This window comes from Prionailurus bengalensis, chromosome A3 (genome assembly GCF_016509475.1).
Source record: "Prionailurus bengalensis isolate Pbe53 chromosome A3, Fcat_Pben_1.1_paternal_pri, whole genome shotgun sequence".
NCBI classification, from domain to species: domain Eukaryota; kingdom Metazoa; phylum Chordata; class Mammalia; order Carnivora; family Felidae; genus Prionailurus; species Prionailurus bengalensis.
The window spans coordinates 62,604,718-62,628,367 of record NC_057354.1 but is presented as its reverse complement, the minus strand read 5'-3'; the positions used below and the strand labels follow the sequence as shown (position 1 = coordinate 62,628,367).

Genomic DNA, 23,650 nt, shown 5'->3' with positions numbered 1-23,650 from the left:
TCTTCTGGTGGCCCTGGATGTCATACTTAACCAGACGACATGAAGCAACACAGACATCGCTTATTTGATCCACTTGAAAACTGGGGCTTTGGACAGGTCAGGGACACTTACACAAGCTAATGTACATAAAATAATAAAGAAAAGGTTCCCTGATGTCTTAGAAAGGCATAGAATATGAACACAACATCAAATTCCAAAGCTATTAAAATTTATGCCTGTTACAATTATCATTTTTTTGGTGGGTTTTTTTTGTTTTTTTTTTTTAGGTGAGAGAATAGTATTTACATTTGGGGGTGGGGGAAGAATATTTTTTTCAGAAATACATGCTGAAATATATATAAATGAAATGACATTTGGGATTTTCTTCAAAATAATCGGAGGAAAGAGAAAGTGGGCAGGAGTAAGATGAAAGGAGCCTGATCGTAAGTTAATCACTGGTAACGCTGGGTGAGGGGCTCACAGGGTTTATTATAGGACTATTCTCCTTTTAAGTTTCTGCTTAAAATTTTTACAGTAAAGTTAAAAAATCATCTTCTACACTTTAAAATGCATTTATGTAGGCAGATCATCTAGCACAGTGCCTGGAACATAAAAAAGAACTCAGGGGTAGCAATCAGCAGTACTAGTATCTATTATAAGACAACTTCCAAATGAGATGGGAATTACTTACGTGACAGGCCACCAATGCTCCTGTATTCCAGCCAATCAAGATAATGGGTTTGTGGGGGAAATGGCTGTGAATCTTTGCGGGAAGAGAAAGCAGACAGTAAGACAGGAGGCTATAGCTGGGTGCAGAACAACCCCAGAACGCTGGGTGTGCCCCAGTGAACTGAGGGCATTCTCACCTCCAGCACTTTGCTTCTCACTGCCCCAATCATATGCTCAAGACACTGCAGAACTCCTACTCCACTACCATTGTTCAGCAGATGGGTGGCTACAGGGATGACCTAAAGGAAAGAAAGTGGCAGCCATACCAGCAGAAGTTAGTTTCAAATCTTCTCTCAATTCTGCCTAACCTACCCTAAATCTCTTCAACCTTGGATAAGCACCATTCAAATTAAAAACCAAAAGAGAGTGGAGGGGATGCTCAACATTTAAGTCCATCCATTTTGATCCCCTCCTGCATTCTGTCTGCTTAGTCCTCCAAGCCTCTATGTCCACCCAGGAGACAGTTCCGCTTATTCCCACACATACCTTGCCTAAGCAGGATAGCTGAGATTGCCAGAAGCGGTGGCGGCGTGAGGTGGGGAACACGGAGCTAGAAGGCCCAGAGGACGCAATGAGAATGAGAGGAGAGCCAGGGAGTTTGCTCTAAGAAGAAAGAACCCCAACAGAGAACCAGTGAGGAAGAGGTGCTGCTCCACAAAATCCCAAGTATCCCAATACCTTTCTTATCCCAACCAATGCTAATTTCCTTATGAAACTATGCTAAGCAGTATACACAACCAGTTATTAATGGGAAAAGTTAAACAAGTCATTTATTACCCTCTTGCTAAGATTCTGAGACTGGATTCTAAAAACTTCATGGGCCAAAGTTAAGTTTTGAGCTGCTCTAACTTACTGGTTTGTTATGAGAAAGCACCCCCACAGCAGGATCCCAGGGCCTCTTCAACAGGAGGGACAAGGCCTCAGCTCCTGCAGCCCCAGTCTTCGTGTTAGATGACACAAGCATCCGGTCAATCAAAGTAGGGATCTAAAAGCAAAAGCAAAGATGCTTCCAGTGTGAAGCAAGAGACCTGTCCACCAACAGTAATAGGGTGGGAGGACAGAACCCCATTATGAGCCACAGACAGACTTCAACTAAGCCTCTCAAACTTTACTCAGGGGCAAAAGTACAAATAAGTGGATAGTTGAAAAGTATGTCTCCCATCACTGAAGGTAAATGGATACAATCCTCTGGAAAGGACCCCAGTGATATGCATCAAGAGACTTAAATTCATTCCTATCGCTTTCCCAAAGGATTCTACTTCTGAGAACCTTTCCCAACAAAATATATCAAAACCACAAACACACACATATAGGGTTCGTGGGGGGGGGGGGGGGGGGGGGGGAATGCAAAAGATAAATTCTCTCTCAATAATAATCAAAAAGATGAAACAACCTAAATATATCTATAAGAGTGGTTAAGCAAATTATCCATATAACTAGATATTAAGGGTTAATTTAAGATATTTAAAAGAATTTGTAGTAACACAGGAACACAACTTTACTAAAATATTAAAAATAAAATAGAGAAAAAGTGCTGTTAGAAAATATGACAAAATATTAATAGTGATATTTATGGAGTTATGGACAGCTCTTCCCTTTTTAGATTGCTGTATTTTCTAAATTTCTTCAATGAACATACTGATTTTATAAAAATTTTTTTTTAAATCTGCATTTTCATCTAGAATACTGCCTTCAAACTTTGGCATATTAAGGAAATCTGTTATTGTGTTCAAAATAATATAACTTATGTATTGTGTATATTGTGATTTATACTCTATCCTATTTTTCACTATTCACCAGAAATGTGACCTCACAGATGTGTAAAAATATAAGTTTCAGACATTCTAATGCTTACACTGAGAAGAAATATCTCTGGGAATTTCACATTACCCACAAAAGGTCAAAGTGACCTAGGGAAAAGGAAAAATTTTTTAATGTTAAAGGTAGTCTTTAGAAAAACAAAAAGGTTTTGAGAAACTGGACAATGAAAAGTACAATGGTGATGTGGGTTATAAAAGGTCAATCCACAGCTAACACCATACCCAATAGTGAAAAGCTAAGAGATTTCTTCTAAGATCAGGAACAAGATAAGAATGCCCACTCTTACTACTTTTATTCAACGCAGTATTACTATTAGTCCTATCTAGAGCAATTAGACAAGAAAAATAAAAGGCATCCAAAGTAGAAACGAAGAAGTAAAACTGTCACTATTTGTAGATGACATATTATATACAGAAAACCCTAACGACTCCACCAAAAAGCTGTTAGAACTAATAAACAAATTCATGGCACAAAAACAGACACTCAGATCAATGGAACAGAACAGAGAACCCAGAAATGGACACACAAACGTATGGTCAACTAATCTTTGACGAAGCAGGAAAGAATATCCAATGGAATAAAGCAGCAAGTGCTTCTGGGAAAACTGGACGGCGACATGCAGAAGAATGAACCTGGACCACTTTCTCAACCATACACAAAAATAAACTCAAAATGGATGAAAGACCTAAATGTAAGGCAGGAAGCCATCAGAATCCTCAAGGAGAAAGCAAGCAAAAACCTGTTTGACCTTCTTACTTCTTACTTCAACACATCTCCAGAGGCAAAGGAAACAAAAGCAAAAATGAACTATTGGGACCTCATCAAAATAAAAACCTTCTGCACAGTGAAGGAAACAATCAGCAAAACTAAAAGGCAACTGACAGAATGGGAGAAGATATTTGCAAACATCTCAGATAAAGGGCTAGTATCCAAAATCTATAAAGAACTTATCAAATTCAACACCCAAAAAACAATCCAGTGAAGAAATGGGCAAAAGACATGAATAGACTTCTCCAAAGAAGATATCTAGATGGCCAACCGACACATGAAAAAATATTCAACATCACTCATCATCAGGGAAATACAAATCAAAACCACAACGAGATACCACCTCACACCTGTCAGAATGGCTAACATTAACAACTCAGGCAACAACAGATGTTGGCAAGGATGTGGAGTGAGAGGATCTCTTTTGCACTGCTGGTGCGAATGCAAACTGGTGCAGCCACCCTGGGAAACAGTCTGGAGGCTCCTGAAAGAATTAAAAATAGAACTACCCTATGACCCAGCAATTGCACTACTAGGTATTTATCCAAGGGATACAGGTATGCTGTTTCAAAGGGACGTAGACACCCCAATGTTTATAGCAGCACTATCAACAAAGCCAAAGTATGGAAAGAGCCCAAATGTCCATCAATAGATGAATGGATAAAGAAGATGTGTGTGTGTGTGTGTGTGTGTGTGTGTGTGTGTATACACACACACACATATACATATAGTGGAGTTACTCAGCAATCAAAAAGAATAAAATCTTGCCATTTGCAAGTCAGTTAAGCGTCATCCACTATGTGGATGGAACTAAAGGGTATCATGCTAAGGGAAATCAGAGAAAGACAAATGTCATATGACTTCATTCATATGAGGACTTTAAGACACAGAACAGATGAACACAAGGGAAGGGAAGCAAAAATAATATAAAAACAGGGAGGGGGACGAAACATGAGAGACTCTTAAATATGGAGAACAAACAGAGGGTTACTGGAGGGATTGTGGGAGGGAGGATGGGCTAAATGGGTAAAGGGCATTAAGGAATCTACCTCTGAAATCATTGTTGCACTATATGCTAACTTGGATATAAATTTTAAAAATTTAATTTAATTAAAAAAAAGAACTAATAAACAAATTCAGTAAAGTTTCAGGATACAAAATCGATATACAAACATCTATCACATTTCTATACACTAATAACTAACTAGCAGAAAGAGAAATTTAAAAGACAATCCTGCTTACAACTGTATCAAAAAGAATAAAATACCTAGGAATAAATTTAACCAGGGAAGTGAAAGACATGTGCACTGAAAAATGTAAGACGTTAATGAAAGAAACTGAAAAAGACACAAACAGATATTTTTGCTCACAGATTGGAAGAATGTTGTTAAAATATCCAAAATACCCAAAGCAATCTGCAGATTCAATGCAATACCTATTAAATTCCAACAGGACTTTTCACAGAAATAGCACAACCCTAAAATTTGTATGGAACCACAAAAAAAAAAACCCACCAAATATCCAAAGCAATCATGAGAAAGAACAAAAGCTAGACACATCATGCTCCCTGATTTCAAACTATATTATCAGGCAATGGCAATCAAAACAGTATGATTGAGGCATAAAAACAGACACATGGGTCAATGAAACAGAATAGACAACCCAGAAATAAACCTATGCTTATATAATCAATTACTCTATGACAAAGGCAAGAATACAATGGGGCAAATACAGTCTCTTCAACAAATTATGTTGAGAAAACCAGCTACATGCAAAAGAATGAAACTGGACCACTTTCTTATACCATACACAAAAATAAATTTAAAATGGATTAAAGATCTAAATGTGAGATCTGAAACCACAAAACTCCTAGAAGAAATCACAGGGGCGCCTGAGTGGCTCAGTCAGTTAAGTGTCTGACTTCAGCTCAGGTCATGACCTCACAGTTCGTGGGTTCAAGCCCAGCATCAGGCTCTGTGCTGACAGCTCAGAGCCTGGAGCCTGCTTCAGATTCTGTGTCTCCCTCTCTCTTTGCCCCTCCCCTATTCTCTCTCTCTCTCTCTCAAAAACAAACATTACAGGAAGGAAGGAAGGAAGGAAGGAAGGAAGGAAGGAAGGAAGGAAGGAAGGAAGGAAGGAAGAAACTATAGGCAGTAATCTCTTGGACACTGACCTTAACAACATAATTATGGATATGTTCCCTCAGGCAAGAAAAACAAAAGCAAAAATAAACTATTGGGATTACACCAAAATAAAAAGGGTTTGCACAGCAAAAGAAACCATCAACAAAACGAAAAGGCAACCTCCTAAATGGGAGAAGATATTTGCAAATGATAGATCTGATAAGGAGTTAGTATCCAAAATATATAAAGAACTTATGCAACTCAACACCAAAAAATAAATAACCCAATTAAAAAATGGGCAGAGGACCTGAATACTTTACCAAAGAAGTCATGCACATGGCCAATAAACACATGAAAAGATGCTCAACATCACTAACCATGAGGGAAATGCAAATTAAAACCACAAGGACTCACCACCTTATACCAATCAGAATGGCTAACATCAAAATGACAAAAAATAACAAGTGTTGGCAAGGATGTGGTGATAAGGGAACCCTTGTGTGCACTATTGGTGGGAATGTAAATTGGTGCAACCACTGGGGAAAACAATATGGAGGTTCCTCAAAAAATTAAAAATAGAATTACCATATGAACCAGAAATTCACTGCTGGGTATTTATCCAAAGAAAATGAAAACACTGGAGTGCCTGGTTAGCTCAGTCAGTTAAGAGTCCAACTCTTGATTTCAGTTCAGGTCATGATCTCATAGTCGTGGGATCAAGCCCCATGCTGGGCTCGGCACTGAGCATGGAGCCTACTTGGGATTCTCTCTCTCCCCCCCCCCCCACTCTCCTGACTCTCCCCTGCTCGCACACACTCTCTCTCAAAACAAATAAACATTAAAAAAAAGAAAGAAAAAGAAAACACTAATTTGAAAAGATATAATAAGCACCCCTATGTTCACTACAGCATTATTTGTAATAACTAAGGTATGCAAGCAACCAAGTACCCACCAACAGATGAATGGATAAAGATGATGTGGTATATATATAATGGAATATACTCAGCCATGAAAAAGAATGAGATTCTGCCATCTGTGACAACATGGATGGACCTGGAGGATATTATGCTAAGTGAAGTAAGTCAGAGAAAGACAAACACCAAGTGATTCCACTTATATGTGGAATCTAAAAAACAAATGAACAAGCTACAAAACAGACTCATAAATACAAGAACTGGTGGTTGCCAGAGGAAAGACAGTTGGGGGACAGGCGAAATAGGTGAAGGGGATTAAGAGATGCAACTTCCAATTATAAAATAAATTAAGTCACAAGAGACGAAAAGTACAGCATAGGAAATATAGTCAATAACACTATAATAACATTCTATGGTGACAGATGGTGACTACACTTACTGTGGGGAACACTTGAGTAATGTACAGAATTGTCAAGAAACTATGCTGCACACCTGAAACTATATCCCAATTATGCTTCAATAATAAAAATAAAAAATAAATTTTAAAAAATTTTAGACAGAACCTGATAGTCTAAGAAGAATCTGAGAATAGAGGAACCACTGCTGAGAGCGCAGCCTAGAATGGACAGTGCTCTGGAAAACTCCCCACTCTGCAATCCTGTACTCCAAACAGCTAAGTTGGCTTCTTGCCTCCTTCTCAACACGCCTCCCTGTTAAGTCCTTTGTCTCCTCTGTGGTAATTCTTTTCTCATCTGACCTCAGAGGTGACTCAAACCACCAGCTGCAGACAGGACTAGAGAGGCTAAAGTACATTTTGGTTTTCAAGCCCTACGCTCCATCCTGGAGACAGCAGGACTGAAGACATTTACACCACACAAAACATGAAATGATAACACGTCTCCTATTTAGCTTCAGTCATGTCCTCCAGGCTGACGAGGCAGTGACCTTGCCCAACCCCACTTCCTGAACCCACAGCAGAGACTGCTACCCCAGGACAGGACAGATGCCAATCACAGCCTTACCTTCCCTTTCAGTGTCTGCAAAGCATCCAGGTAGGCAGCCAGCATGGGCAGACTCAAGGTCTCCACCAGGGTGGTATGCAGCCACTGGATCAGCTTGGTGTCCCAGCTCACGCTTGCGAGAGCCTGCCGCACTCTCCTCGCACACTTGTCCACAGCAACACGGCGTAGTACTGGCTCATTGCAAGCCTGGATGATGTAAGTGAAGTGATAACACGTGAAGGGCCACCTTATTAACAACTGGAGTAGGTAGGGGGATCGTCAAGGTAGTCAGCCAGTAAGGCTGAACAAGGCAGAGCCCTTCTAGAGTCTTACCCCTTCATTGGCCAAGCGGGCAAGCCGGTCAGACTGCAGGGCTTTGAGGATCTTGTTAAAGAGCTTGTTCTGGGCCATTGTCCAACCAGTCCTATAAGAGAAACTCTGAGAAATTAAAGTCAAACTCCGGAGACACTCCTCATGCAAGTACACTGTACAAAGATTACGCCACTTTTTTTTTTTTTGTCTCCACTGTGAAACAATATAACTCAAAGCAGCTTTAATCTAAGACCACTGAGCTAAAGCACAAGACCTAGATTCTGGTCCCAATCCTGCCCATAAGTCACCTTAGTTTACATTTATATTAATATATATACTACAAGTCAAAACCAGTTATGAGTGAAATTTTTTCAGGGCTAGCAAAGCTAATTATCTAGAGGCTAAAATAATCCACTAATAAAAGCATGGCACCACTGCACAAATATATTTGAATTTCAAGAGTTTCAAGAGTTTAATATTTCACAAAAAAAGACAGCATGAACAAGCATTTTAGTGTACTAAAACCTCAGAGTAAGATAAGAGGCCTATTTTAATTAGCTTTAGGGGGCGTCTAGGTGGCTTAGTCGGTAGAGCGTGTGACTTTCAATCTCGGGGTTGTGAGTTTGAGCCCCACGGCGGGTGTAGAGATTACTTTAAAAAACATAAATAAATAAATAAATAAATAAATAAATAAATAAATAATAAATTAGCTTTCTTTTTTAAAGTAGTCTTCACGCCCAGTGTGGACCCCAACACAAGGCTTGAATTCACAATCCTGAGATCAAGACCTGAGCTGAGATCAAGAATTGGATGCTTAGCTAACTGAGCCACCCAGGCACCCCAAAAATAATGCTTTAGGAATATAACAGATGACGCTTTTCTCCACTCCCTAATATTCCACCCCACACTACCTCTCTCCCTTTTCTGTGTATATTTTTAATATTTTTCTGTATACTACACAATTAGCAAATTAACTTTTGAATGGTCTGTTCCATGTAAGTTAGTACTGAACCATCCTTCCATGCCACTGGCATACACACTTCTACTTTGATTAGGGAAGGCTTTGTGTATTGTCCTCCAACTTAGCTGTAAACTCCCTGCAATTAGAAACTAGTCCTCCTGCTCTTGTTCCCATCTCATCACACCTCATTGCAAGGGGCTTTTAAAGCCTCCTTCAGCCCATTCCTGGCAATCTTAATGACTCTGATACTCCCAACTCTGGTCAGTAATCTTCGTAAAGAGATTAAGAGAAAGTAATAGATGCCCAGTCAATATTTATTAACTCCCACTGCCTTAAAAAAAAAAAAAAAACAAACCACACACACACAAAAAAACTGGTGATGAAGTTACCTTTAAAAAAACAATTTAAGTGGATGCCAGACCCAAATGAGAACCTGGAATGAGATCATAGCAGCATTTCAATCAGTAGGGTTAAAGTAAGTAGCGCTGAGATGACCACTAGCCAAAAGGAAGAAGAAAATCTGGACACCTACGTATCACTCTTTATACCAAAATAAATTCTAGGTAGAAAAGTTAAATATTAAAAAATATAAAGTTACAAAAGGAATAGGAAAAAAGTGGCAAATATATATTTACCCAGAATGAGCGAGACATTTCTAAGTATGACCTAAGACCTAAACAGAAGCCATAAAAGAAAGATAAATATTAAAGATATAAAGATTAATAAAAATTTCAAACTTCTGTAAAGGAAAACACTAAACTATCATAAACAAAGTCAAAACGCAATGGAAAAAGTACTTGCCATTTCATTAAAATAGAAAAAGCCTCCAGAAAATTAGTGAGGAAGTGACAAAACACTCGAAACAAAAACAATGGGCAAAGAAAATGAAAAGGCAGTTCACACAAAAAAAGTAAACTCCCTTCAAAATCAAACATGCAAATTAAAGTCATAAAACATTATTTTTCACCTTTCAAATGGGTGAAGTTACAAAGTTATCAGGTTATTAAACATTAAAGTTATTAAAAGTTATTGAAGATTAAATAAATATGAAGTTATTATTTAGTGACTTAAAAGTTATTAAGAAGTTTACTAATACTCTGTGTTCTGAGAATGTAAGAAAATAGGTCTCTCCATAGTTTGTTGATGGAAATATAAATTAGTACAACCTTTTGGAAAGTCAGTTTGGAAAATCAATTACGGGGGAAAAAGAAAATCAATCAAAAAACCTAAGTCAGATCATGTCACTCTGCTCAAAGGCCTTTAGTGGCCCCATTTCAATCAGTTGAAAACAACCACCTCCTTACAGTCTAGACCCAACAGTCTCTCCAACCTCATCATCCCTGACTGCCCCTGACCTACTGGGCTTCACCACATGCCCCAACCCACCCCCCACACACCCTATAAGCTTCTACATCACAGACTGGGCCCTTGTCATCCATCCCTTCAACCTGAAACAATGGCTCCTTCTCCTTCAGGTTGTTGCTCAAACATCACCTTCTGATGAGCCTTCCCCTGACTCAACCTTATTTAAAACTACCAACACCCAGATTCCCTATTCCCCTTTCCAGCCAGCTCCCCACCTCATGCTCCATTTTACTTCTTTGTTTAGTCTGTCTCCCTCTGCTTGAATGTAAATGCCAAGATGGCAGGGATTTTTATCGGTTTTAAGTGTTACATCCCCAGCATGTAAAAGTGTCTGACACATAAGAGCCACTTAAACATTTGCTGAATAAATAAATGGATGAACTGTATGCACATTACATACCAAGCCTTGTTAACAGCTGAGTACAGATTCCAACCCTCACACTCCCTACCACACTAAGCACATGGGTACTGAGCAGGAGAGGAATGCCAAAACAGGACTCAGGTTCAGCTGTCAACTGAGCCCCTCATGATACCAGGATGGGCAAACTGAAGGAGGCTGCTTGAAACTTCAACAATCTCAATTTTTCTTACTCTGTAACAGACTAGTATCCCTTCCATCATACACCACCACCAAGATACCCTATTTTATACAGGTCACCTAAGAATACTAGTAACATGGCCCAGTAAATATGCAGATGCAGGGCAAATTACCCTTTGTTATTCACTTTTTACAACTACCCTATACTGTCCTTAGAGTAAATACCCTCTAGAAAGAGAAAGAGAAAATAATGGTCCTCAGTAAAATAAAAAATAAAATCTCCACCTTGGTGGAGGTTTTACAACTCACTAGTTACACACAGTCCAGGAGAACACTAACTAGGAGCCAGGACTCTAACCAGCTCTGCAATAAAGAGCTTGCTGTGTGTGTGTCTTCAGTATCCTTGTCTGTAAAATAGGTGTGGAAAGCACAATCTCTAAGGACCTCCTTCCAGCAACCAAAAACTCAGGTAGCTATGATAACTGACGAAGCAGAAGTTTTAAGAGAGTAGCTGAAGTCCATGATCAAGAATTCAGAAGCACCCTCTATCTTAAGTAGCTATCCTTGCTACAGCTAAATCCCTTAACCTCTGAAGCTTCCCACCCTTCTGTAACCTGGGGTACTAAAAGCAGTCTCAGGTTTTGTGGAATTGTCCTTTTTCTTATTTTCCCCTCGTTCTCTTGGCTTAATTCCTGCTACTTCATCAGAATCCAGTCCGTTTTTGTGGTGGTTTGATTATTTCAGAGACTTCTGACTTGGGAGGTGGGGAGAAGCTTCAACTCAATGTTGGGACTCAGGATACCTTGGGATCAGGAAGGCCTGTGATTGTTTCATAATCTCATTTTCCTGCACATTATTTAAATGCACAACACATTCCTATGAGTAGTATCTTTCTCATGGGTAGTGATTCTCAGGTGGGCTCAGAAATACATGGATGTATTTCCACCATGCTGTCAGCACAGAGCATAACCCAGGGCTTGATTTCATGAACCATGAGATCATGACCTGAGCTGAAATCAAGAGTCAGATGCTCAACCAACTGAGACGTGCAGGCGCCCAACACACCTCTTTGTTTTTAATGGCTGGTTCTACCTTATTGGTGGGCATTTAGGTTGTGCCTTTTATTGCTATTATACACAGTTGCAGTGACCACCCTTTCTTTCCCCACCAATACACACATACACATATCTGTCTACATCTTTATATGGGCATGCAAGTATCTCTGTAGAATGCCAGTATTTCTTGAAGTGGAAACAAAAGATCAAAAGCTAGCTGTGTTAAACATTTCAAATTTCCAGTTCTGGAAACTTCAAATTTGAAGTTCTGTGAAAATAATATGTTTAAAGAAACTGCAACACTTCAAAAGTAGTATTACACTGTAGCCTCACCCCTGGTAATAATGCTCACTTTTAATCAAACAGGTTAAGCAATGAATACAATTCTTCATGTTCAATAATCTCTTGTGTTTTCCCAAAGTCTATCAATCATGTTGCATACTTTAATTCCAAGGACAGAGAATAAGATATAATTTATTTACAAGGCACCAACAGCATTTCCAAAATTATCCTGTTCTTTATTATATAACAGGATGTTTTCTCTATTTGTTTTTCTTACTCTATATTTATTCTAAAACCCAAAATGATGAGAGCAAGGAAAATGATGTGAACAAAATGGGGGCTAGAAAGCTACTTAGAAATTACTACCATACACCAATGACAGCTGAAATTAAATTGAAAAACCACAAGGTTGAGAGTCTAAATCCCAGAAAAAGTTCTTAGGATTGTTGCTGGATATATAACAAAGTGATTCCAAGAACTGAAACGTGTTCTCTATATTTTGTTAGCTTCGTGGGAGGCTGGAAAATTAAGTGGGCAGGAAAAAAAAAATGATCTAACCCAAGATTAAGATAAAGAGCATGCAAAAGATATAATTAAGGAAAATTTTAAAAACAGGAGACAGAATTTTAAATACAAGTCTAAACAGTCAAATAGCTGATGGGAACTGCGGTGAGTCAATGTGCTCCCCCACCTAAACCAATTCAATTTTCATGAGTGCAAAAGTGCCTTTTCTTCATTTCTTAGATGAGATCAGATAATCTCATGTTCCCCAAGCTTTGATAGAACCTGAATGATGTCTGACCTCTGGCTCATCTTATCCAAAGCAGCCAAAGTCACATTGGTCCCAGAAAAGCCAGATACTTTCAAAGGCAATCTATTCTCTGTTTTAAAGGAGACTAACTCAATATTAAAATGTCTAAAGGATTTTCTTTTTAACCAAAAGTCAAACGAGGAGAGACAAAGAACATCAGAGAGACTGAATAGGCCACACTTATTTTTTTCAGATTATAAAAATTCTTTGTTTAGACACTAGGAGAAAGGCAAAAAGGAAGAGGGAGGGAGTGGGAGAGGGAAAAACAACTCAAGGATCTTAGACTCAAAATATCAAACATCCAATTAAGGTTAATACACAGATAGATACACACAATATCGAGAAATATAATTAGAGCAAATTTTAAACGGGGAACAATTTTCCTTTGGGTGAATTCAGAAGTTCTGAATTCTAAGATAAGACAACCTGCTTGAGGACACTAGATTCTTTTACTGAAATGTTGGAAATGTCCTAAAATTCATTTGAGCAATGCTGAGAAATATGTGTCAGAAGTATTTTGTTAAATGTCTTCCAAAAGCTGTGCATCTAATTAAACTTGGCATTTGACAAAACATCTGGGAGAAAAAAAAAAAAAAAAAAGCCAGTCCAACTTCCTCAGGACAACATTGCTATACCAGCAAATGTAAACCATTTTCAAAGGTTCTCCACGTCACATGACTTTGACATGCAGATATAAGAACACGATCTAACCAGAGGTTAGCAAACTTTGTTATAACAGACTTTGTTATTTCAGAGTTTGTGGGCCATTTGGTCTGGGTCACCACTTTGCAACTCTGTGGGTATAGTGCAAAAGCAGCTATGAACAATACCTAAATACCGTGCATGACTGTGTTCCAATGGAACTATATTTATGGACACAGAAATCTGAATTTCATGTGTCTTTTGACTTTTTTTCAACCACTTAAAAATGGAAAAAACATTCTTAGCTCATGGGCCATAGAAAAACAGGCAATAGGTCAAATTTGGTACAAGGGCCACAGTGTGCCAACCCCTGATCTAGACAATTAAATCAGGCAGAGAGGGATATTTAAACTGTTTCACAAAATATCAGGCCTTACTAGAGAAAGAATTAGTTGGGGGTGGGAGGTGGCCCTAATTATCTATACACAGAAAGCTATCTAAAGGTAGTTTCTACCAAAATAATTCAAAAGGGGGAAAAGAGGCACTAACAATAAAAATTAAGTTTCTGACTCTACTGATAGATCAATAAGCTCTGAGGAAAAACAGATTTCTAGAGTGCTGTCCTATAGCCCATGAGTTCTTGATGTGGGAAATGGCAATTTTACATGATTTTATACAGGAAGAAAAGAAGCAGCAATTTAACAATCAAGTCAAGGGAAAGAATGGAAACAAGATGATTATAATCAGAGCAGAGGGAACTAACTGCAAGCTCTACACAGGCTACACATCCAGAATTCAGGGGGTGAGGGTGGGGAGGTACAAGGTCATAAAATGGTGACCTCTGAAATTGAAGCCAGTAAGTATCATCAAATAATGAAATTAGCTATGTGCAAAAGTGACCTACCTGAAGAGATGGTTTGTAAGCCTGTTGCTAATGAGAAGACGCCTCCAAAATCTCATCAGACACTAAAAAACAAATAATCTGAGATAAACTGAGCGCTAATTAATCATTTCAATCTGTGGCAATGTCATAACAGAAGGATGGAGATCCACATGGAGAAAGACAAGCCAAAGATAAGACTCGGTCAATGTTTCTCTGCAGGACTGGGCAGGTGAAGATGTACCCTGGCCTACTTTGTGGGCCCATCTTGCTTTGAGGAAAGATGGGTGCTAGCTGCCTTGTTGAAGGAGGGTGCTTCCAGAGCAAAATGTCCACTTACCACCCATTTCTGGAACAGAACAGCTTCCCAGACTCCAACTGAGAATCGATGCTCTGGCCAGGCCACCCCCGTATCTCATCTGCCTTGCAAGTTATTTCTCTTCTTATAAATTAAGAAACTGATATTCACATGCATTAAGTCTCTAATGACTTTGGTTACATTTGAAGAGTCCCCCAAAACTTCTTGATCACGACCATGGTAAACAGATAAAAAAAACTTCATGCATTTTTCCCATGCAGTTTCAGAAATTGCAAACTGAGGACAAGGCAGCCAATAACACCACAAAAGGATGGTGTGAGGCCACCCTGTTCAGCCACCACTAACTGGTGTCTCTTTGACAGATGTGCCCTTAAAGAAAGGGTACACAGCCAAAAACACTGAACTCTGGAGTCAGATGGCTTGCTTTGGATAAATCTCTGCTCCACCACTTCCTAAACTAAGGTTTCTTAAACTCCCTGAGCTCAGTTTCTTCATCTTATAAAAGAGAGATGGAGAAGGGATATATCTCGGAGCATTATTGTGAGGATTAAAAGAAGTAATGCATATGAAGCGCTTGGCACAATGCCTGGCACCTAGGAAGCACTCAACAAATGGTAGTTCTTTTTTGTTACTACCATTGTCACTATTTTTTTTATTACTATTAACTGTAACAATGGTGATAAGCCATTTTGCTGAATTCACTGACTCTGGTAATATTCCAGTCATTGATCTTCAATTACAGCAGAAATGTCCCTGTTTAGGTGAAGCTCTGGAGAGCATTTCTCCTTCTTAGGGCATAACATTAATTCCAATTCAAGACCCCAAACAACTTTTTCACAAGCTCTTCACCCAGGTGCAGAACGGCTCATCTTACAATAGCTACTAGTTTGCTTACACAAGTATACCTGTTCAATCTCATTCCCTGTTTCTGACCAGATTCATAAATCATGCCAATTGCCTCAAACCTTTGTACACTTCTTCCTATCTAACTACCTCTTCCTCTTTACTATAAAACAAGAGATCTCCATCATTATGGCAAGTTTACTACCTATCAACTATTGATGTAAAGATTTTAACATTCCCTTACACATAGTAGATAAATAGAGATAGAGCCATCAGGGAAATGCAAATTAAAACCACAATGAGATGTCACTTCACATCCACTAGAATAATAATAAAAATAAAAAAGGCAGACAGTACTAGTACTGGCCAACATGTGAAAATACTGGAATTCTCACACACTGCTGGTGGGAATGTAATATGGTATAGCCCCTTTAGAAAATGGTCTGAGGAGGGGCGCCTGGGTGGCTCAGTCAGTTGAGCGTCCGACTTCGGCTCAGGTCATGATCTTGCAGTCTGTGAGTTCGAGCCCCGTGTCAGGCTCTGTGCTGACAGCTCAGAGCCTGGAGCCTGCTTCGGATTCTGTGTCTCCCTCTCTCTGTCCCTCCCCCGCTCGCATTCTGTGTGTGTGTGTGTGTGTGTGTGTGTGTGTGTCTCTCAAAAATAAACATTTTTAAAAATTTTTTAAAAAGAGGAGCCAAGATGGCAGAACAGCACGGAAGTTTTTTTTGTGTCTCGTGTCCATGAAATAGCCAGATCAACACTAAACCATCCTGCACACCTAGAAAACTGATTTGAGGATTAAAAACAATTTTTTAAAAGAAAATGATCTGAAATTCCTCAAAAGTTAAAAAGAGTTACCATATGACCCAGCAATTCCACTCCTAGGTATATATGCAAGAGAACTGAAAACATATGTCCACAAAAAAATAAGTACATGAATGTTCATAGCAACATTATTCAAAATAGTCAAAAAATGTTAGCAACCCAAATATCCATCAGTGACGAATGGATAAACAAAATGTGGTATATCCACACAATGGAATTTCAGCAATAAAAGGGAATGAAGTATCAACTGGTGCTACAACATGAATGAATCTTGAAAATATTATGCTAAGTGACAGAGACAAAAGGCCACATACTATATGGTTCCATTTATATGAAACATCCAGAGTAGGCAAATTTAGAGAGACAGAAAGTAGACTGGAGGTTGTCAGGGCTTGAAGGGGTTGGGAAGAAATGGAAGTGACTGTTAATGGGTACAGTTTCTTTTGTGGATGACAAAAATGTTCACCAAATTGTGGTGGTGCATAAAGTAAAAACCACTGTTTGTACACATTAAATAGGTAATTTGTATGGTACATAAATTTTATCTTCATAACACTATCATGCAATAAGTAAAAAATAAACAAATGCTAAAGGAGGGGTGCCTGAGTGGCTCAGTCAGTTAAGCATCCAACTTCAGCTTAAGTCATGATCTTACAGTTCATGGGTTCAAACCCATCGGGCTCTGCACTGACAGTGTGGAACCTGTTTGGGATTCTCTCTTTTCCTCTCTCTCTGACCCTCCCTGACTTGCACCTTCTCTTTCTAATAAATAAATAAATAAACTTAAAAAAAAAAAGTATGCTAGGGGCACCTGGGTGGCTCAGTCCACTAAGCATCCAATTTTAGCTCAGGTCATGATCTCACAGCTTGTGAGTTCGAGCCCTGTGTCAGGCTCTGTGCTGATAGCTCAGAGCCTGGAGCCTGCTTCAGATTCTGTGTCTCCCTCTCTCTCTGACCCTCCCACATTCACACTCTGTCTCTTTCTCAAAAGTAAATAATAAAACATTAAAAAAATGTAAAACAAAGTATGCTAAAGAAACAATGACAAATGAGCTGGAGAAGAGTGGAGTCCCCTGGGTCAGTAGGAAGCATGGGAATAAAATCAGCTAACAAACTCATGAAAATGGGCTGAAGTGTTCCCTGAAAACCAGATTGCAAAACTATTTTTAAAAGCCATGCAAATCAAACATCTGTTAGCTTTTCAAGCGACTCCAAAACATTTTCATTACTCTAGTTATAGACCATATAAGTACAGTATCTTACAAATGTACTCTTATTTAATGGTTTGTTTGTAGTCCCATATCATATAAAACCTGTACTATGGAAAATACAGAACTAGTCATACCTATCATATTTGATTCATTTACTTATTCAATAAACATTTATTATATGCCTACTATGTGCCAGGCAGTGTCCTAGGTGTCAGGGATGCAAAGATGGGTAAGACGCAAGCCCTCCTCAAGCACCTCACTGCATCCTGAGCTGAGAGTTATAACACAGAGAGTTAAGAAAACATTGTGATTTGCCCTCTTCAGATCCTCTGTTCCCCTCTCTTTATGCCCGTCCCCCACTTGTGTGTGCTCTTGCGCACATGTGCTCTCTCTCTAAAATAAACAACAAAAAAGAAAACATTCTGACTTGTGTGACTGCAAATGAAATAAGCTCCTAACAGATGTGTTTCAATGAAGATGATGATACAAAATATTTACAATGTGATGACTATCAACCCTGTAGTGACCAGTCCTCCCGAGCAGCGGCCTACCTGTTGACATGCTCCTCCCAGTCCTCTGGTGGAGGAGGAGCATCTGCATCGGTCCTGGCGAAGATGACATGCCGTTCACACTCGTTCATCACACTGCGTGCCTTCTGATTGTCGTAGAGCGGCACAGGGGTTGATGTGACTGTCTCCACATCTATTGGGACGTCTGATTCACTGTAAACAGGTGAGGAAATAGGACCAGGCCACACGTACTTCACACAACACAGGTGTTTTAACGATCATCTGGTTGCCAAAAAATGACTCTTTAATATAATCAGTTTTAAAGTATGTATGAGCATAGTATACCCACAAGAAAATTATGATCCAAAGTCATCTTTCCCACACTTGTCTAGATCTCTGCCCTCTGACATGCTGTTATGTGCTGGGGGAACACAAAGTCATTTTTAAGTGAGTCCATACAAAAAATAACAAACACCTGTAGTTTTTAAAAGACAAATATATTCTATAAGCAAACCTGACCACCTAGATGTGCTTTCCAATACAGTAGCTATAAGCCACATTCAACTGTTTAAATAAAAATTAAACAGAATTAAAAATTCAGTGCCTCAGTTGCACTAGCCACATTTCAAGTGTTCAACAGACAGATGTGGCTAGCTGCTACTATGTTAGATAGCACAGATACAGAGCATTTTTTCATTGCTGAGAGTTCTGTTGGACAGTGCTAGTCTAGAGTTTTAAATTATTCTTACATACTTTCCCTTTCGTTAGCAAGTCAACCCGTAGTTAATTATAGGCTGTAAAAGTCTATGATTGTCTAAGACAGATCGCCTGGAATGTAGACACCTTAGTTATTTAACTCATTGTGTAAGAAGCCTAGAACAGAAACAAATAGAAATGGACATGTGATGGGTCTTTCATATTTTAAAATGTTAATGAAATCCTAGTGCCATAAGGGCTCTTCGCTGTACCAACTTAGTCACCCAAAATACTATACCAATAAAAATTGTCTATTGGCTGTCTACCAAACATCACTTCAACTTTCTGACCCCAATGATCTTAATGACACCCATTCCCAATAGCTGGAATAACTATATCATTATGAAACGAAGTGAAATAATGTGCAGCTAGATTGGGTGGTGGGTGAAAGAGCTGGTTATCTTCTCTGGACCAGACACTGGGCAAGGCACTTAGACTTGTATGTCTAAAAAGGAACTCTGGATTTCACAATTCCAAACCTATCCTCCAAGCCCCCAGTCCCCAACTCATAGCACCACCCAGCTACTTAAGCCAAAAATCTGAGTCATCCTAATTTCACCTTTCCCTTCAGTCCTGGGTCATCTTTCCAACTCACCACAGCAGGTCCTGTTGGCTCTACCTATGAAGTATATCTCAAGGCCATCCTCTTTCTCCATCTGTACTATTCCTGCCCCTATCCAACCTGTCACAATCTCTGGCCCCCACTACTACAATAGTCTCCTAGCAAGCCTTCTCTATTTCCACTTCTGAACTGTATCTATTGAATAAAAATTCAAAGCGATTTTTTAAAAATATAAATCCAATCTCTAGCTTAAAATCCTTCAGTGACTTCTTATCACTCATCAAATTCTTACACGAGGTAGTCTGTGCCTACTTCTCCCCCAGCTCCCACGAACACCCTCACTATAACCATATTCTAGGCACAATGACTTAAATAGAGTCCCTAAAACATGCTAAATTCCCACTTTCAGGACCTGTATGTGGAGATGGCTTATAAGAGGAAATAATTTCCTAAGCACTGAAATGAGCAAGTCCACAGAATGTCACTTAAAGAAAATATCATGAGATCTGAACATAGGAGTTTCAACGTTACCAAGAAGCTTTAAAAGAGCTCCTCAGTTATGCCCTAGGCCAGAGGCAAGATTATGCTGGATTATCTCTAAAAGTCACAAATCCCCCGCCCTGTACAACTAAAAGAGCTAACAAAATGCTGCCTTCACTGGGAAATGAAATAAAACCACTATTCTACACTGTTTAAAACACACACATCATGGTACCTCTAGCTCATTAAGGCTCAATGAGAGATATAAAGAAGCAAAATCCAAGATCTCTATTCACCAACAAACCTAAAACCTGTAGTAAAGATTAGACATTGAATCAGAGTAAAACAAAGAAAAAAAGTCTCTTCCCCCCAAAAGTTTATAAAATTATTAAGGTCATGATTTGATCATCAAAATAGAATATACCAACCAATTTGGAAATAGAATTTGAATACCATACCTTAAAGCTCAAAAGAACTGCTAAACAAGTTTATTTAGGCCAAATGTAACTGTATGAATATTACACAGTAAGTTTATGAAAAAAGTCCTTACCCTATAATGTCGTCCAGTTGAAAATATAATCAGACCTAGCACCCATGGGTGGTGACAAGCTAAGAGAGAAAGCAAGGTCTTGGAATATGCTCCTAAACTTTGCTGGGTGAAGCCAGCAAAAGGAAATCACATCACCATAAAAAGGTTATTGCTGCCAGTGTTGGAACAAGCCAGAACACCAGACTAAAGGGAATGAGTCTAATCCTGAGTGGTAATAACTCTTCAGTCTTTTTCTTCACTCCTTCCATATAACTCCTATTATAGATACCTATATTATATACCATATTACGTAGATGTTGTTTGCTTTCCTAATTTGTTAGATGTCTTGAATGCAAAGGTCTACATATAGGCCTGATATCCCCACACTGCTTAACAGAGATGACTGAAGTAAGTATCCAAGGCCCCCGATACAAGCTCCCACAATAAAATTCTCTCTAATCTCCACCATCTGATTACTGCCCAATTAGGGCAACAGCAGCCCTTAGGAGAGAAGCCCAAACTCACATGTTACTTTCATGTTGCCTCCGGGGAGTCACAAAGAGCATGCGGGTAGGGCGAGCACTACTGGCATCTGGGTGGGCACTCCATGGCTTGGCATAGCTATGATCCAGAAAAACCAGGTCCAGCTCCCGCTCGTGCACTGAAAGCTGGAAGAGCAGCGAGGTGCCCATGCGCCGGGCTGAAGTCTGGAAGTCCCTCTCCCCACCCCGGTGGGCCATGTCAGTAGAGGGCCAGCAAGTCAGAGAATGGGTATCTGCATACTAGTCACCTGCAGTGAGAAGTTTCAGTTTAAGTCAATTCAAAGACTCTATAAACGTCTTCCAACCTAGAATATCTAATACGCTTCTTTTGTGACCTATCGTTCATAAATGGAGTGTCCATTACACTGCAGACCTTTGCCTACCATAGGAAGGGCTCCTGAGATCTCACACCACCAATCAAAAAGGCTTTTGGCACCATTAGGACCCTCCATACTCAACCTCTACAAAATCCGTTTACTGTAAAGATGACTAAATCCACTGTTCACAAAGGCCTCACATGGACACATACTAAACTTGCTTGGCCAGCACCATAAATCCCATACAGGGTTTTGGCAAACAACAGAAATCACAAACAACTCTTCCAAAGCTAAGGGTGTCGCTCGCTCGGCTGCTCCACACGATTTTCTAAATCTTCTCGGAGCGTCTCCACGGCCAGGGCGTGAGCACCCTCCTAACAGCAGGGCAACGTGGGCCTCAAGGAAGCCCTTCAAGTTTCCTTCTTACGTTAAAAGTTTTGCAACTATTTCGTAATTCTCTGGAGTCTCTAAAATCTCCAAAGGAGAACTCCTGCCCAAAGGCTGCAACAAAACGCGGTCCCAGGAAGGCCCCTCTCCCCCGCCCCAAGGTGGGCAGTCCCCGGCAAACCGCCCGGTACTCCACGTACTCCGCCGAGGTCTCGCCACCGAACCTTAAAACGCCCCATCTAGTAGGTAGGGCTTATAATTCGCACTTTACAGACGAAGGCGCCGGCTCGGGAGGGGGGAATGAAGTGACTTGGCCAAGGTCACCGAGAGTTCGCGACGAGGAGGAGCCGCCTCGCACCCGCCTCCCGCCCGCGTCACGGGCCCCGGACCGGCTGGGCGCCCGCGTCAAGGCGGCCCAAGTCCTCCCCCGGCCCAACGCGCCCGTCCGACCACAGCGGCCCCGCCCCGGGCTCTGGCCTCCGGTCGCCGCATGCCCAGGGAGTCCTGAAGCCTTCGCCGAGGTCCCCGCCCGCCCCGCCCCGAGACCCCCTTCCCCCACCCCCGGACCGGCCATCCCGCCGGCGCCGGCCCTTCCCTCACCCGCAATCGCCGGGCCGCGCGCTCGGCCCGGGCCGGATCCCTGCGCGCGTGCGCGTTACCGCCTCCACGCCCGGCTCTCCGCAAAGCGCGGAAGAGGATTCTCGCCTGAGAAGGGTGGTGAGCGAGAAAACCCGGAGAGGGAAACGCTGCGGCCAAAAGGCGGGAAGAGAAAAGGCAGGAGGCCCGCGAGTCTCACAGGCAGAGTCAGTACTGAGTCCCGAGGCGACGACACCACGGCCCTGCGGCTGAGGAGTTTAAGGAGGCAGTGCCATAAAAGGTAGAGACCAGGCTTGAGGGGTTGGAATCTCAGCGCCAACACTTAACTCTTTGGCTTTGTGACCCCAGCAAGAGCTCAGCGTCCCTTCCCCCTCCCCCACCATCTCTAAATGTGCAAATACTTCACTGGGCGGCTGAGAGAATGAAATGGGGAATGCCTGGTACCTGGCAGGAACACAAGCAGATCTCACGATGCTGATTACCATGAGGGACCCCCAGAGTGTTCTACAAAAAGAAAGATTTCTGACGAAAGGATTGAGGTGGTGTCATGAAGGGGAAGTCACGGAAGGCTGGATTCTGAAGGACCAGGCCATTGCAGAGGGATTGGAAAGGTTAATAAGGGCAGACTTGGGGATAGCAAATGGGCCAAGTACAGCCCAACACCATTTTCTTTGGTCTACCCATTGCTTTCTTTAAAATTTATTTAATTGCAAACATTTGAAACTAGGGAGATTTCATGTAAAAATCCAGATTTCTGGGTTCTCTTGGAAGTTGGAGGCTGTGGCAGCACTGGACTCACTTTCCAGTGTGGCAGGCATGGAGTGTGCATATGCCCTCACTCTGGTCCACTTCACTAGGCCTCCTTGGCCGCCCGCTCCCCTGCTCTCCACCATGGCATGGTTACCCAGCCCTATACCATACACACACACACACACACTCCACCCCCAGGCTAGATTTAACTGCAGGTTAAATGGAATGGAAAACACAATCAAGAGTCAAGTCCAGTCATCTTAGGGTCTTTAGTGGATTGGTTCAACTCATTTTCGTTGCCTATCAGAGCAGGAGTGAGACAGCTGAAGTAAAGCTGATGGAAATAGGTGCAGAGAGCAGCCCAAATAAAGAAACACAATGCAGCAGAGGGCCTTTACAATGAATGCAACACAGAGCCCAGAGTGCCCAGGGGAAAGATGGAAGGTCAGGGAGTGGGGAAGCAGTTGAGACAAAGGAGGCAAACTGTGGTCATTTCACAATTCCAGACTGTTTCCAACAGGATAGTGAGTATTCTCTATAGCAGAGATGTCAAAACCTTAGTGCTTACTTTGCAGGGGTTTTGTTTTGTTTTGTTTTGTTTTGTTTTGTTTCCAGTGCCTTGGCAGACATGTTTAATCAATTACAGCCCACTGTGAACCCACATGCAACTTCAAAATCATTTCTCCACACAGGACTCCAGAATGTCACTACCAATTGATTGGGGTTGGCCATCTCCTCCCTAAAATGCCTTTCCTTCCTCTGATATCCTGTGGGATACACTTGGCCTTCATTCACTCACAAATATTTATTAAATTCCTACTGTGTGATATGTACTGTGCTAG

The 23,650-nt window shown here is 40.8% G+C and overlaps 2 protein-coding genes across 18 annotated transcripts in view; one reads left to right on the top strand and one right to left on the bottom strand.

The window, feature by feature from the left end:
- KANSL3 (KAT8 regulatory NSL complex subunit 3) overlaps positions 1 to 22,135 on the bottom strand; it is a 43,130-nt gene extending 20,995 nt beyond the window's left edge. For 3 of the 11 annotated variants that reach the window (XM_043603252.1, XM_043603253.1, XM_043603255.1), the window contains exons 1-9: positions 22,062 to 22,135; positions 20,741 to 21,005; positions 17,931 to 18,101; positions 7,669 to 7,759; positions 7,357 to 7,542; positions 1,562 to 1,693; positions 1,195 to 1,311; positions 846 to 947; positions 671 to 742 (exon numbers count right to left, since the gene is read on the bottom strand). In XM_043603252.1, coding sequence (XP_043459187.1) covers positions 671 to 742; positions 846 to 947; positions 1,195 to 1,311; positions 1,562 to 1,693; positions 7,357 to 7,542; positions 7,669 to 7,759; positions 17,931 to 18,101; positions 20,741 to 20,955 — 1,086 coding nt within the window. In that variant the 5' untranslated portion in view covers positions 20,956 to 21,005; positions 22,062 to 22,135. Of the gene's footprint in view, positions 1 to 670; positions 743 to 845; positions 948 to 1,194; positions 1,312 to 1,561; positions 1,694 to 7,356; positions 7,543 to 7,668; positions 7,760 to 8,997; positions 9,042 to 14,205; positions 14,268 to 17,930; positions 18,171 to 18,237; positions 18,310 to 20,236; positions 20,296 to 20,740; positions 21,006 to 21,661; positions 21,910 to 22,061 lie in introns of those variants that run through there. The other 8 variants (XM_043603251.1, XM_043603254.1, XM_043603256.1 and 5 more) reach the window with 6 other exon arrangements.
- The window catches only part of FER1L5 (fer-1 like family member 5), a 60,350-nt gene continuing 58,696 nt past the window's right edge, over positions 21,997 to 23,650 (top strand). For all 7 annotated transcript variants that reach the window (XM_043603247.1, XM_043603246.1, XM_043603248.1 and 4 more), the window contains exon 1: positions 21,997 to 22,338. The gene's annotated coding sequence lies outside the window, so the exon portion shown is untranslated. The remainder of the gene's footprint in view (positions 22,339 to 23,650) is intronic.